This window comes from Pseudorasbora parva, chromosome 23 (assembly GCF_024679245.1).
Source record: "Pseudorasbora parva isolate DD20220531a chromosome 23, ASM2467924v1, whole genome shotgun sequence".
Lineage (NCBI taxonomy): Eukaryota > Metazoa > Chordata > Actinopteri > Cypriniformes > Gobionidae > Pseudorasbora > Pseudorasbora parva.
In genome coordinates this window covers 4,600,142-4,615,756 of record NC_090194.1, presented here as the reverse complement: position 1 = coordinate 4,615,756, position 15,615 = coordinate 4,600,142, and the positions used below count along the sequence as shown (strand labels likewise).

Genomic DNA, 15,615 nt, shown 5'->3' with positions numbered 1-15,615 from the left:
CGGCCCACGAGTTCCCCTGTGAATGTTTTTGCTAGGGTTAGGGTTAGTTCTGCCAAAAATGAAAATTATGTCATTAACTCCTCACCCAAATGTCGTTCCACACCCGTAAGACCTCTGTTCATCTTCAGACACAGTTTAAGATATTTTTTATTTAGTCCGAGAGATTCTGTCTCTCCATTGAAAACATATGCACAGTATACTGTCCCTTTCCAGAAGGACCAGAAAGGGAATAAAAACATCATCAAAGTAGTCCATATGTGACATCTGCGGGTTAGTTTAGAATCTCTTTAAATACATTTTGGTCCCAAAATAACAAAAACTACGACTTGATTCAGCATTGTCTCCTCTCGCAGTTGCGAACACGGATTAAAAAACAAACCCGGAAGAGAAGACAATGCTGAATAAATCTTAGTTTTTGTTATCCCTTTAAATTAAAAATAAATTCATAATAAAACTAGGATTTTGTCACATAGAAATCCAAACTTGAATGGCATTCTCGCTTCTGTGAAACACAACAGAAAAAATTTTGAAGAATGGTGGCAACCAAACCATTTCTATTACCCGTGACTTCTATTGTATGACAAAAAAACACAGCAAGTAAATCATTAAGTTTTGGAATTACATTTTGGATTGAACTACCCCATTAAAAACAATAACATGTTTAAAGCCTTAACACCTAATTTATGTAAGACACTGATATCTACAGTATCTTTCATGAGCCTCATTGAATTAATAATTTACTTCAATTAAAATTTATTAGAACTATTAAAATGTTAATAAAGAGAAAAAAAGCATTGTCCTTAATTCATGGGATCCAGGCTTTAAAGCTGTTTTGTTAAATGATCCTTTAATTGCCCTAATGAAATTTGCCATAGTTCTTGGACGTAAACCGGAGTTAAACTGTAAGATCATGGCAGACACAGGTAAAACCATGCTCCTCATTACCATGGCTTGGCCTATATGGTTTCTAAAATAAATAAATAATAATAAACTATGAAATTTGTAATATAAATATTGTAAACATGTAGAAAATATGAAAACGGCTTCTAAAAGGGATTTATATTCCACAATATTTATTGTAAGTAATAATAGCAACATTTTTAATAAATACATTCCTGCCAAAACACCACATTTCTTCCACTGTTAGTAACTGCAAGCTAAATCACTATAAAGGTGTTGGTGGATTGACAAGCTACTAGTTGTGTGTATTGGTGTTTTCCATTTTACATCGTCATGTACAGTTGTGCTTGAAAGTTTGTGAAACCCCTTGCAGAATCTGTGAAAATGTACATAATTTTAACAAAATAGGTAGTTCTAGGCCAATTATGCACATTTTCTAGACGCACCCTAGCCGCAGCAAATGTAATTTCCAGCGAGTGTAGTCTAACAACTCTCAATACACTTCTGAGCTGGAAAAACCATACTCTGGTCAGGCCAATCACATCGTGTAGAGAGTCGGTGGGCGGGGCTTAACATAGTGATGGCAGAATTGTGGAGGTTCCGCGTGCTTCATTTAAACACAGAAACTGGTGAACGGCAGACTTTCGATTCGGCTTTGGCCGCAACTCTGGAAGACTTGGAGTTAAGCTTTTCTTTGAGAAAAGAACAAAGAACGACACTGTAGTCATTCTTAAAAAGGGAAGATGTGTTCGGAGTTTTGCTGACCGGATACGGCAAAAGTTTAATCTATCAACGAGCTCCGCTTCACGTTGCGTGCAGAGGGAGTTTGAAAGACAACCGTTTATCCCGCCCCTCAGATTGAGCCATGTCTATGGTGTGTTCCCAGACCCAACATCTTGATGTGGGTGTGACTTGTCAGGCTACAAAATAGGTGGACTCCTACAAAAAAACTATTTTTTTAATTGTTTATTTAGTACTGTCCTGAATAAGATATATAGATATATAATATATATAAAATATAATATATAATATATATAATATATTTTATATAAGTATAAAAATTACCCTGTTCATAAGTTTACATATCTGTGTGTCGTTCCCTGGATGATTCTCGGCTGTTCTTTTTGTTTTTTGTTTTTGTTTTTTTTGAGTCTCTTGTTTGTTCTGAGCAGTTAAACTGCCCATCGTTCTTCAGAAAAATCCTCCAGGTCCTGAAAATTCTTCAGTTTTCAAGCATATTTTACATATTTGAACCGTTTCCAGCAGTGACTGTGTGATTTTTTAGGATCTATAGGGACAATTGAAGGACTCAAACTTAAACTATTAATAAAGGGTAAAACATTCCCTAAGGCTCCAGAAGGGAACACAGTGCATTTAGAGCCGGGGTTTAAAACTTTTGAACAGGATGAAGAAATTTGTCTTATTTTGTTTAAATGTAATTTTTATTTAGTACTACTTAATTGTATTATTCATTTAGTACTACCCTTTGGAAACAACAGAAGATAGAAGATATAGAAGATAGAACAGAAGATTTCCCAGAAGACAAATTAACTACATTTTACCTTGATCTCCAAAAAAAAAATTCTCTACGTTTTTACACCCGGCTCTTAATGCGTCATGTTTAACTGCTCAGGACAAACAAGGGACTCATGAACAACCATCACAAAACACACAACAAAAATCATCCAGGGAATGACACAGTATAAAAAAATCAATGGTTCATCAACTTTTAAACGAGTCATTTTTATAAATGCATGTGTTGTGGACTATATGTAAACATGCATTTTGTATGATCCCTCTTTTTTTATTTATTTAATCATTCACATTTTCACAGATTCTGCACAGATTTTAAGCACAACTGTATTTACGTGGTCTCAGCTGATTCCAGCTAGATTCACCACAGAACCTGTAATGTTCCCATATCACATGACTGTATGAAACAAAATTCAGAGATAAATCTGAATGGATCAAGCGACTTGTGTTGTTTATAACTTTAGAGCGGCACATGTTCGTCAGCGGCAGAGCTGTGCGGGCGAATATTCACATTTGGCAGTGTCCCTCCAATTAAAAGAACAGAACTTATAGGGAGAGGCCTAGGGGGCTGCTGTATTATGGGCCAGTCCGTGGCAAAAAAACTAAACTTGCATCACCCCAGAAGTGTGTCGGCCCTTTGGGAAAATGCCGATTACCAATCCAGCCCTGGTGGTAGCTAAAATGTTGCATGAACTTAACACGTGTGAAAATAGTTTGTCAGATGTTGTTCGTTTAGTTTGTATGTCGAGACTGTTGTGCTGTTTTCTGATGTTTAGTCTTGTATAGCTGGAAAAGCAAAATTATGAAATGTAAAATTTGTTTTGTTTTTATGTCTTGTTTAGGATGGGCTTGTCAAAATAAATGCGATAATAAAAGACATATAATTCTGATTATATTACAGACATTATTCAAAACAAATCAGAATATACTGTTCTGCTTATAGATATCTAGTTTCTAGTCCTTTGTCTTTGTCTTTTATAATGTCTCTGCAGTGCTGTGCCAAATGATGTCTTGTGTTTTATGTTCACATCAGGAGCATTTAGTCAAAACAGTTATTAAAATATGGTTTTATGGGAATGAGGGAATTCCTGTCAGTCAAACTGAATATTTAGCATTATTCTCAATTAATTAATATGTATTTGTGCCGAGATATAATCCATAGAGAGGGAAAGAGAAAGTCGTTCACAGAAACAAAAGCGTATGTAGCTCGATCAGAATAGAGTGTTGAACGTGTACGTCTCTCGTTCTCTGTACTGGGTCGCTAATTTAATCTCCTGTGTCTAATTGTATTTTATGCTTGAAACTCAAATCTAATTTTGTCTAATACAACCAACTTAGACTGTCAAAGTTTATACCGAGCAGGCCCCTGATAATGATCTTCAACAACACTCTCAAAAACTAGAACGTACTGTTATAAGAAAGTTACTGAGTTACATGAAGACTTTAGGTCAGATAAAGTACTGTAGTCCAGCTCTGAAACATTAGCTGTCAGGTTTTGTAGTCATCTTGAGAGTGGCAGTTTTCCAGACCGAGTGTGTATTCAGAGCCTGGACGGATGAGCTTGTCACTTTGGACAGATTGGGTTTTGCCGTATAATTGTCATATTGCGTGATGCTCTTCTAGACAGCCATAGAATGCCATCGTCAACATAATGAAATATGACTTGTTTGTTTCCCCTTGGCCGGTAAACAGGATTTGTGGCTTGTATTTAATTTATTTTGGAAATGGACTCACTTGATTACGCGCTGATGGAAACTGATATGTGCTGTCAGAAAGATTATTTTCCAGTTTGTTTAATTTTAGAAAGATAGAAAGTTTAAACATTTCAGAGTCACGTTTCAATAAACATTTCATTAATATGAATGCATTTTTGTTTTGTTTTTGAAAGAAAGAAATACTTTTATTCTGCAAGAACGCATTAAATTGATTAAATGTGACATCAATGTGAAATGTGACTGAATGCTGGAGAGAAAAAATATTTTAAATTGTAATCATATTTTATAATATTATAAAATTGTTTACATTGTTTATACTGTATTTGATCAAACAAATGAAGCCTTGGTGAGCATGAGATTTTTTAAAGATGTTTTTAGATTCTTTAGATTGTTTTCTAAAGTCACCATGTTTCATCTGATGTTAGTACAAGCATAATTATTAAGTCCACCTTATTTTTCAATACGCCCACCCTTATGTTAAAAATAAGGTGGATAGCTGGCTCCATATTAGGGTCAGAGGGCACACAATATGATGTATGATCTGTCTCCACCAAAAGCTCCAGGCATTGATCAACCCCACATAACCTTGTTTAAAGCCCTCACAGATGCTGTCCTCTCAGCTTGACTGCTGTTTAATGCCTAAAACTCATCCTTTCCTGCTGAATTCAAAAGATTATACATAACTCAAGTTCTGTTCAAAGTGAGTTGTCTTGTTGCTGCCTTCTAACCACCACGACTGATTTTGAGCACTTTACATAAATAACCATGTGAGACTCAACTTGTAATAATATTTTCCGTTGCGTTTGGTGCTAGCATGTTACTATGCTTTGCTCAACTCTAAGCACAAAAATACCACACTCAAATATTAGGTAAACATTTTTCATTTTATTTTATTCCGTTTAGTTTTATGATTATTAATGCTGTCAATTGATTAGAAATTAATTAATCACATCTTTTTTCATGATTGAAAACATTGGAATTTTTTAATTTTTTTATATTGTAATAATTTCTCAGTTACTCTCCAAATTAATGTAGAAACAACTTAATGACGGTGTATTTTAAATATTTGTTAAATATATGAATGAAGGCCAGTATCACTGATACTAATACTGATACTGATGTCTCTATGAAACATTAATGATAGACGTTCATCATTACAGTATCATTGAAAGCTATCAATGTCAACATTTATTAGGCTTAAAACAATCTTCACATAAACCCATGTCATATTCACCTGTGGCCGTCCTTACTGTCTAAAAGAAATATACAGAAATTGAATAAAGTTATCAAACCGTCTTAACTGCATAAATTAAATATAGAGACAGAACAACGAGTCATAATCTGAAAGCCACGCCCACCGGGGGGGGAAACAAACCAACCGTCTCCATTGACTTTCTATTGCGGGAAGCGGCCTCCTTGTCATTTCTGAATTATTACAAAAAAAATTAATGTCTAAATGTCTAAAAGCTGATATGGGACAAGGTGTAAAGAAAACAAGAAGAAAATGTAGGAACAAAAAGCCAGAAGTTTTTATAAGCTGTTGAGTCAAAAAAACGAACGTTTAAGGACACACAAGTGGATACAGGCTCTTGAGTCAGAGCGCGACTTGTTATTACACTGAGAACTACGCCCACTGGAGGGGGAATATAATCAGCGACAGGAAATATAATGTATAAAACTGACATTTGGATATTTGACAACATGTTTACTTCACACGTAGGAATACTGAGACATACTGTGTCAAGATCCCAAAATTGACCCATTCTTCCTGCTAAAGCTTCACGTCTTATTGCCTGTATGCACTTTTGTCTCCTTAAATGCTCGTTTTTTGGGATCGACAGCTTATAAAAACTTAGTTATGTGTTTTTTAGCTTGTTTACACCTTGTCACATATCAGCTTTTAGACATTGTTCTGTTTCTTGTTATAAATAAGAAAAGACGAGGCGACCGCTTCACACAATGCAAAGTCAATGGAGAGCGTTGGATTGCCCCCCCCCCCCCAGTGTGGGCGTGGCCTAAATACGCTCTGTCTCTATATATTATTCCTTATTAAAGCTACAGTGTTCTCTGTTGCCTTTGTTGTTTAATGAACATTAATGACAGGATCACAGTGACTGGTTTATTAGGCTGCCGTCTCTTTAAGATCTGCCGCTGCCGAATATGACGCGAATCTGACGCTGTCACGCAGATCTCATTTTCTCACAACTCTTTGAGTTCATTTAAGACTCTCTTATGAGAATACTCCACAAAATGCTCCACATTTTGCCATAATTGTGTGTTACTGTTCGCTCAAGCGTGGAAGAGAACTCAACACGGGCGCGTGTCTCTCTATGTGTTGTGTGTTTGTCAGATGATAGAAAAGTAGATGCTGCATTCAATATTTTGACAGCACTAATAATTATACATTTTATTGATACTTTAGGTTATAAATGTTTTTTTATATGTATTATAATGTATTCAACAGACCTGTAATATAGTTTTGCCTTTAAAATTTGGTCAAACAAGAAATGTTGCCTAGCTTTTAGAACAGCCTTTGTGTTGCGAGTCTGCATTTGAGGCCTTCAATTCTGCTTCTGTAGGCAGCTCATTAGGTTGTTGAACAGAGCTTTAGAGTGTGCTTCGTGTTTGTTAGGCTTTATGCAGACATAATCCATTCTGTTTATGGCAATAGCTACACCAATAATGGCCATCTAGCTTTTCCACAGCATCTAAATTGTTTTGGGTAAGAGTGGAGCACTACACAGAAGCTGATTCATGCCTGATTCATTCTGTATAGTTTAATGCTACCACTTCCAATGAGAGGAATTAAGCTCTGGCTCAGAATGACACTCGATCCTATCTGGGTTTGAATCGATGGATAATAACCGTATTGTGTTCCTGCGGCAGCCTGCTTCTGTTCATCCCAGGACTAAAAATAAACTACTCTGGCTCCCCGAGTCCCTGTGTGCGCAGACCACCTCAGAACTCGCGTCACTTTGGACCTGCGTTCCCATAATTGGACTTATATATTCAATTAGTATTGTCACTGTCTAAAACTTCAGTTTCATCCGTGATTAAATTGCTTTTCTGTTGTCCATCATCATCCCTAAGCCTTTCTGCCGATCCCTTTAATCTCCCAAATGAGCGCTAACTCAATTTTGCCGCTGTTTTTCATTTTTTTCTTTTTTTAATGCAAATGTCCTTGTCAACAAGTACGTAATGACATTACATGCTCAGTAACTCATTTACACATCCACTCGAGCTGCACTCTGAGATGCGAGACCTTGGTGAAGGGCACGTCAAATGTGTCCGTCTCGATCACTGGCGTTGTGCAGAAAGCAAGCTGAGTCCTATCACAAACGCCCAACCCGCTGAGTCCGTTTCTCTGTTGTGTTTCCAGGAAGTCAAGAGGAACTGATTCTCTCGTATGAGCCTGTCATCAGACAAGAGAGTAAGTGTTTCTCCACTGTCAGTTCAATATAAGTTAAATATATTATGTGATTGTTGATCAATTTGAGCAAGAGCTCATGTTTATGTATTTTTAATTCTGTTTGAACAGTTAATTACGCCAGACCAGTTATAATCTTGGGCCCCATGAAGGACAGAGTCAACGATGACCTCATCTCAGAGTTCCCAGACAAGTTTGGGTCATGTGTGCCACGTAAGTACCCTACAGAGATCGTGTGGTTCTTGGTATCAGACCAATTAATCTTTAATTAATTATTAATTTTTCGTCTTTAGAATGCACAAATTAACCTTCAGTAGAGGCTGACTCAACCACAGTCTCAAGAGCCTAAATGAGCAATAGTGTACTGTGATATTCTCACTGGTGCCATTATAAATTTCAATTGGAGTGTTAGAAAAACCTCTGGCCGAGGTAGTTTGTAATTATATCCAGTAGTCATGGGGGTTTTTAAGGCTTTGTGCTGATTGCGGTACTGGTGGGATTCACCAAAATGAGATGGTGAGGTAAGTGGCCTGACCATAAGAGTCCGTGGTGTTCCCTACTGCCCCACAGTGCTCATAACTATTGCTGTGTGGTTTTTTGCAACCCATTTCATTGTGCTGTGACTATGAAATCACTTACTTCAAGGTTTGCTGATTAACAAACTTCAACTAGGTCACTTTATTGTGATGTCTTGGCGATGTTTTCAGAAGTTGTAATTGGTCTAAGTAAATTAGTGTTGTCAAAAGTACTGACTTCTGTACCAAGTCGGTACTGAAATTGAAAAAAATGTGATGATACCAACATTTCCCTCTAGCATTTTGAGTGCTGTTGAAAGGATTCTTAAACACCTCTGATTGGCCATTGTGTTCACATTCTCAACATATATGCCTCTGATTGGCCATTGTGTTCACATTCTCAACATATATGCCTCTGATTGGCCATTGTGTTCACATTCTCAACATATATGTCTGTGATTGGCTACAATGATTAACTCTTTTCACTGAGCGCTTACACAGATACACACAAGAGTGTTTGAAAGCAGACATACCTGTTGAGCTTGTGAACATGATGGCCAATCAGAGGTGCGCATGAATCAAAATCAAATGCTATCAAAATGCTAGAGGGAAACCCTGGTATTGTCATATTTTATAAAAAATCTGTACCGACTATGTACTGTAGACAAATAAATAAATAAACAAATAATAAAAGGTCTTTGGGCAAACCTTGAAAAGTTGTGTTAACCCACACATCTCCTTTGTATTATAAGTTTTATCATTTTTTTCATCAGTTTGTATATTTTTGGAAAAGAGCTTTGTTGGCTTGTGCTATGCATATTAGCCAAAATATTGACAATATTGTGGTTCTTCATCTCAGACCCAAGGTAATAAAGATCCCATTTCATTCTCATAGTTTGCTGATGAGTGCCACAGAGCTCTTTCATGTTTTCCATCTTAAAAACTTTAATTATTGTTCAGTTTTTCAGACTTTAATTTAACCATTTTTGTTTATGTTCATAATTTAAAAAAGCGGCTAACAGTTCTGATCAAGAAGGTAAGTGAGACTATTAGTCTGCAGTGAGCAAGATACAAGTAGAAAATGTGATAGCATCAGTCTTTCCCTGTAGTATCCAGTCAGTGGGATCTATGGGTATTTCAGCTTAGCTCACTGTTTCTGTTCTGTCAGTTAGAATGAGACCCCAATAGTTTGAGATATAGGGTACAACGAGGCTTAAGGTGCACTGGGGTAAAAGGCTCCTTTGATTTTATTCTCCTCTAAGCCATTAGCACTTTCCAAAACATCCGCTTTTCAATATGCATGTGGAAATTTCTCAGATCCTTGACGTGATCACGGACAGCAGCCCAAAGTTTATTCTGCGCTAATTTGATCTAATAATTGATACTTTTTTAAATGTTGTAGATTTATGTAGCAAAAGAGAATCGCTAAAATCATTAAATATATTTTGAGACAAAGGCCTTCTTAATGATTTTCAATTTTGTTCAAGGTAATTAAATCAACTGTTTTTCAATAATGGAAGAATATGTAAAAGTATGGTGTTTGGGGTTAAAAGCGCACCTGCTGTTGGGGCGAAAGGCACAATAATTAACATGATATTAAATATCTGGGTGATTTTTCCATGACATGACATGGTTAGATTCAGATGGGAAATATCATATATTAGGTTGGGTATCCACCTTAGAGATAATCACCATATCAGATAAAAAAGAAAAATGATATTAATCATATCATAAAATATATTTTACTGTTACTACTGTACTACTGTTAAATTATGGGATCTCATTCAGTGTTTTTAGAATCTTTACTTTTTAAAATAATGTTGTTTCTGTATTTTACTTTTTTTATTATTAAAATATTTTAATGACAGTATATTTATTGAACAAAAATGTATTATTTTATTCATCAAAATAAACAGGAAATATTACAAACTCTGCTAAAGTGATTGTTTTGATTAACTTAGACATTGTTAAAAACATTATTTTAGCTAAAGTATTTGTATCAATATTGTGTCTTTTGCCTCATGCTGATTTTGCCCCGTGTGTCTGTGGAGGCATATATATATATATATATATATATATATATATATATATATATATATATATATATATATATATATATATATACAATTTTTAAACAAAATAAACCACTTTTATTTTCACACAAAATATGTTGCTCCATAAATGTTCAATGCAAACATATATAGTTTTGTCTGTAATTAAACAATGCACTCTGTGAGTAGTGAAAGGCGAATGTTTTCTTAAGGTGTGCATTTAGCCCTGTTGTACCCTAACTGTTTATTTAGGGAAGTAGATTTGACCTCTGCACTCTTACAGTTTATGGTATTTCTCATGAATGTGTATGTAGATAATAAAGGTGATGATTTCCCATGTTTATGTGTTGAACTGAGTACCAAAGTATTATTAAACTAAAGCGTGGATTTTTTAAACCAATCTCAGATACTACCAGACCAAGGCGGGATTATGAAGTGGATGGGAGAGATTATCACTTTATGACCTCACGAGAGCAGATGGAGAAAGACATCCAAGAGCACAAGTTCATCGAGGCTGGACAGTACAATGACAATCTGTACGGAACCAGTGTCATGTCTGTCAAATATGTGGCTGAGAGGGTCAGTACTTGCTACGGTTTTACAACCACAACATGAAGTCTTACTAATATGGATTTTACAAACTGAAATGCGTGGCTAGTTTAACATGTTCTAGATGTACAGTACTCACGAGTACCTTGGTAAAGAGTCAAACTTGAAATGTTTTTACATAAGACTTGTCCCTGCTGAACTTATTTTAACTTGACTCTCATGGGCCAACAGTTGTCCTTGTGTCCTTTGTGTCTACTGTTCAGCTTCCAACCATTTAGCAAGTCTTTATTGCTTTTCCAGGGAAAGCACTGCATACTTGACGTGTCTGGGAACGCCATAAAACGATTACAAGTAGCACAACTCTACCCCATTGCCATCTTTATAAAGCCTAGATCCATCGAGTCCTTAATGTAAGTTCACCACACAGCTCTGTGATGGTGTATTTATTCAATAAATAATACAAATTCAATTGCGCTCAGACTTCAAGGGATTGATATGTTTCTAAACCCTTTGCGTTTCAGGGAAATGAATAAGAGGTTGACGGAGGAACAGGCCAAAAAGACATATGACCGTGCCATGAAACTGGAGCAGGAGTTCGGCGAGTTCTTTACAGGTAACAGTAAAGTTCCTAATCCATCGAGAGGACCTGAACGGCGCCTTCACGCTCAGAGCCTGTCCGATATCACCTTAATTTGCGTATTCTGATAGTCTGTTGCATATGCATTACCTCAGAGGCTAACTATTGCAGCTTGTTACATCCATCATATTTGACAGAAGAGCCGCAGAGCTGATGTGGAACACGTCAAATTTCTCTTGAAATATGCATTAGCCTGACCTCTGTAAGTGTTTGGAGGAATATGAAAAAGAACATAATGATTCATTTGTGGACATTTTGAGCCTGTGTGACTATGCTGTTGCTTTATTTTTTTATTCCGTTGATCTGCTCCCACAAGAAGAGATTTAAAGAGTGTGTTGCTTTATTAATAATTGTGTGTACTATAATAGATTAACTTTTTTTTTACGAGAAAAAAATGCTGTTATTTTTTAAGTGCCCCTGTTATGGATTTTTGAAAATGAAGTCAATGAAAACATCCTGCAAAGTTTTAAATCTGAAAGTACACCATATATTGTCTTTTTTTAAAGTTGAGTCAATGAAACAAATAATTTAAAAAACAAACAAAATCCCAAGCCGTTTCGTTGTGACGTCAGGACAAAACATTAGTATACTGCCCGCGTTTTCAGCCTTGCTTGGCGTTTAGATACGGTGCCCACACGTGCACCTAAATTAATTCGACAATGAATTAATCTGTGAATCGTTACACTGAACTAACAAATGGCTACAGACAGCAAGATTAATCTGATTACAGCACGTCACGTCTCAGACATTCTTACTCTGATTCTGCACGTTCGGTCGGCCTGAAGTGCCATAAATTACTTTGACACTGACCATTGAGAAAGGTCCTGCTCCTGCCGCGCCTGCCATTGACTCTGGTTCATCAGTCAGATTCTGGCTCGAATTGGTAATGCAAAATTGATGCCATGTCTGTTCATACACTTTATGACATTTTCAACACTTGACAAGCCGTAATCCAGTGATGGTGATAGGCGTTACGTTTCCGACATGCGATATACGCAGTAGACCAATCACAGCTGACTGGATCCTCTGACCAATCACCGCAGATGATTGGAGGTGTTTGAAAAAATTAATCGCTGAACGATTCCTTTGGGAGTCGTTGAGCAAATAATAAATGCATATTATAAGACAATGGAAGTGTTTTTTGACCTTGCATGTAAACCTGTTGTCAGGGATTGCCTAAACAAAAATAGGAATCTTTCAAATGCATAATAAGGGCACTTTAAATGAAAAGCTGCACAGTTCTCTCTACTTTGTTAGAGACTCTGTTGCTGGGTAAAATGGCTATTCTTACCGTTTACGCGAGAAGAATTCATAAGTGAGGAAGTGGCTAATGATCCATTAAGTTAAGAAACGATCATTATGAAACTGTCATTGTGTTTTCTTACTTCTTGTGGTGCAAAATGATAACGATGTTGCTCAGTAAAGTGCATAAGAATCTAATAACATCAGCTTTCTCTCTCTCTCTCTCTCTCTCTCTCTCTCTCTCTCTCTCTCTCTCTCTCTCGCTCTCTCTCTCTCTCTCTCTCTCTCTCTCTCTCTCTCTCTCTCTCTCTCAGCGCTGGTTCAAGGGGAAACACTAGAGGACATTTATAACCAGTGTAAGATGGTGATAGAGGAACAATCTGGACCTTACATCTGGATTCCCTCAAAAGAAAAACTATAAAAAATCACCTTACCCTGGGAGGGACTTTGGACTGCAAAAAAACAAAAAACAAAACAAAAACATAGGAATAATTTGTAATATAATATAAATTATTATTATGGAAATGTTTATTGTTAACTCTTACGGTGATTTTATTTTTTTCCCTGTTTGTTTGTTTGTTTGTTTATTTACGTCGCATTTTTTTCACTTTCAATATGAATGTTCCTGAATGTACACCACAAAGTGTTAGAAGCATTTTTGGTCTCGACAAAAAAAGTGGACTCTTTGTTTGTATATTTATTAGTTAGCATTTTAATTTAAGGAAAATAAGGAAACAAAATTTAGCGCTGAGTATTCTTCTTCAAACAATCTTCAGTTGGGATTTCGAGCAGAAGGACAAAGAAACAGGTCAGATCATCACAGATGATTTCCACGCACCATCACCACCTCCGAGAAGAAAAGAAAAAAAATCAATGTTGATATCAGCTTTCGGCACTTTTCACCCAACCGGTCGCTTTCACACTCCTCCCAGACTCATTTCACAAACTCAGCATCTATGCACTCCTGTGGCTAACAACACACACGTTGATTGTGTTCTCTCTTTTTTTGTGTATTATTTTTGTACAGACATCTGTTTTGTTTGAGGACATTACTTCAAAGATTTAGTACATTATTTCTTACGGATCCGTTCAGAAAGATTTCTTGCGATTAAAAGATGCTGTAGTTAGAAGGAATTCAACTAGCTGTAGGAAATATGACACTATATTTTGCTATTTATATAGGACACAACAGCACAGAAAATATTTATAGAGATGATATATAACTTTGTCTAAAGAATCGTTTTGGAAAAGAGATTTTACTGGTACTGGTGTATCATATTGTGCCGTTGCTGTTGTGCCAGTGAATGAAAGGTAACGAGCGCATGTTTTCCCTGAACAAAACGCCCCCTTATCCGCTCTCTCTAAACTGACCGAGAGTTCTGAAATCCCCGGAAACCAGAACTTTAATTGGCTGAAAATTGGAATTGAGTCGTTTCAGCTTTGTTCAGTCTGGATAACAGGAAGGAGCTTGACGTTTGTGAATGATTCATTGAACGGTTGTTCAGTCGTGGCCTCCCTCGAGCACCCTCTAAAGTGTTTACTGTACCTCGACTACAGTTCAGAGAGAAACCGAGGGCCAAATGGACAAGGTCTTTCTTAATAGCTTTTACTTAAATGTAGTAAAAAAGTTTTAGCTTGTTTCGTTTTGTCCATTTTGGCATGCTTTACACTCGTGGACATGACCTTGGCTTCCTGTCCACTCATTCGCAGTGCATACTTCGGTCATTCGTGCCCTTTCCATGTCTAGTTGAGAGAGATTCCCGTCCTTCCACATTAATAGTAAAGCTCTCGCCATTCGTGGAAACTACAAATGCCAAAAGCCATTAAGTCTGCTCACTCGTTTCAAACGTGGGGGGAATTATTTGTTGCAATATTTATTGAGAGACAGAGTTACAGCACGGTTCTGTGGCAAGAGTCTTTTGACCTACTGGTCACCACTTGCCTTAAAAAAGGGAAGAGGCTTTTCGGGCCAGATAGACATTTTTTACGCTTTCTTGAAGACTGAGCACTTTTGTATATTTGAGAAATTATTCACAGATTGTGTTCAACCAGATAGTGGACACAGAGGGGGATTTTCAGAAGAGAGGGACTGAATATCACAGTGAAGCTCTTCAGGGTGTAATATGAAATTTCTTTGAATAACAATAGATAAAGAATATGTTGTTATGACAATGTAAACCATGGATGGCATCAGTGACTATCAAAATTTAAATTGAACATTTTAAATGCTGTGAAATTATTTTTTTTCTCTACTCATGTCTAATCTTTTTTTTCTTCTCCTTATTCAATGTGATTGTTCTATCATCTGTAGCATATCATTTTCTAAATTTAGTTCTTAATGCACACAATTGATCATGAAAGCATCTCACAGGATTTTGGGTACCCTTCATGTCCAAATATTTGCTTTTAAAACTATTGGTTATGATTATTAGGTAATTAAAAGTGCATCTCAATTACTGATGCAGTGGCTTTAATGAAAATCAAACCCTGCAGATTGTACGCACTTGAACGAGGCTCTCCGAAGCCTTATGGTGCTCGTAGTCTGATTTGGTCCATTCATTCGGAGTGAATGTTCAGCTTAGTCAAACGTGCTGAATGGGGTTGTTTTTGTCTCAGGGTTGCCAGATAGGGCTTAATCACTGATATTAAACCTTCAGATCAAAGTGCATCTGTTTATCACTCAAATCCTGATACCTGCGTTGCATTTAGTGTCATTTTTTTGTTCCGGAGCATCTGTGTCCGGTGAGTTGGCTTTGTGATTTATTTATCCCCAAACGGGCGATGTAAACTGTTTTCCACACATTGTTTATAATTTTTCCCCCTGAAACCCAAATGATATGTGCAATTTTGTATATAAATATCTGTTTGCACTTATTGTAGTTGTATAGAAGATCTTTAATTAACACTGTCCCCCAAACCTCTCTGTTTTTTCTATTTATATCACAGGAAATTAAAGTTAAATTATTAAACACTTACATCCCCCTTCTGTTTGTAGGCATCATTTCCCAGCATTCCATGGGTGCAATAATTCAAGCACACTTAGAAA

General features: G+C 36.5%; 1 protein-coding gene across 23 annotated transcripts in view; it reads left to right on the top strand.

The window, feature by feature from the left end:
• dlg2 (discs, large homolog 2 (Drosophila)) overlaps positions 1 to 15,551 on the top strand; it is a 281,667-nt gene extending 266,116 nt beyond the window's left edge. For all 23 annotated transcript variants that reach the window (XM_067432627.1, XM_067432641.1, XM_067432628.1 and 20 more), the window contains 6 exons: positions 7,528 to 7,578; positions 7,687 to 7,788; positions 10,548 to 10,720; positions 10,991 to 11,100; positions 11,212 to 11,303; positions 12,884 to 15,551. In XM_067432627.1, coding sequence (XP_067288728.1) covers positions 7,528 to 7,578; positions 7,687 to 7,788; positions 10,548 to 10,720; positions 10,991 to 11,100; positions 11,212 to 11,303; positions 12,884 to 12,990 — 635 coding nt within the window. In that variant the 3' untranslated portion in view covers positions 12,991 to 15,551. The remainder of the gene's footprint in view (positions 1 to 7,527; positions 7,579 to 7,686; positions 7,789 to 10,547; positions 10,721 to 10,990; positions 11,101 to 11,211; positions 11,304 to 12,883) is intronic.
• The last annotated feature ends 64 nt before the right edge of the window (positions 15,552 to 15,615 follow it).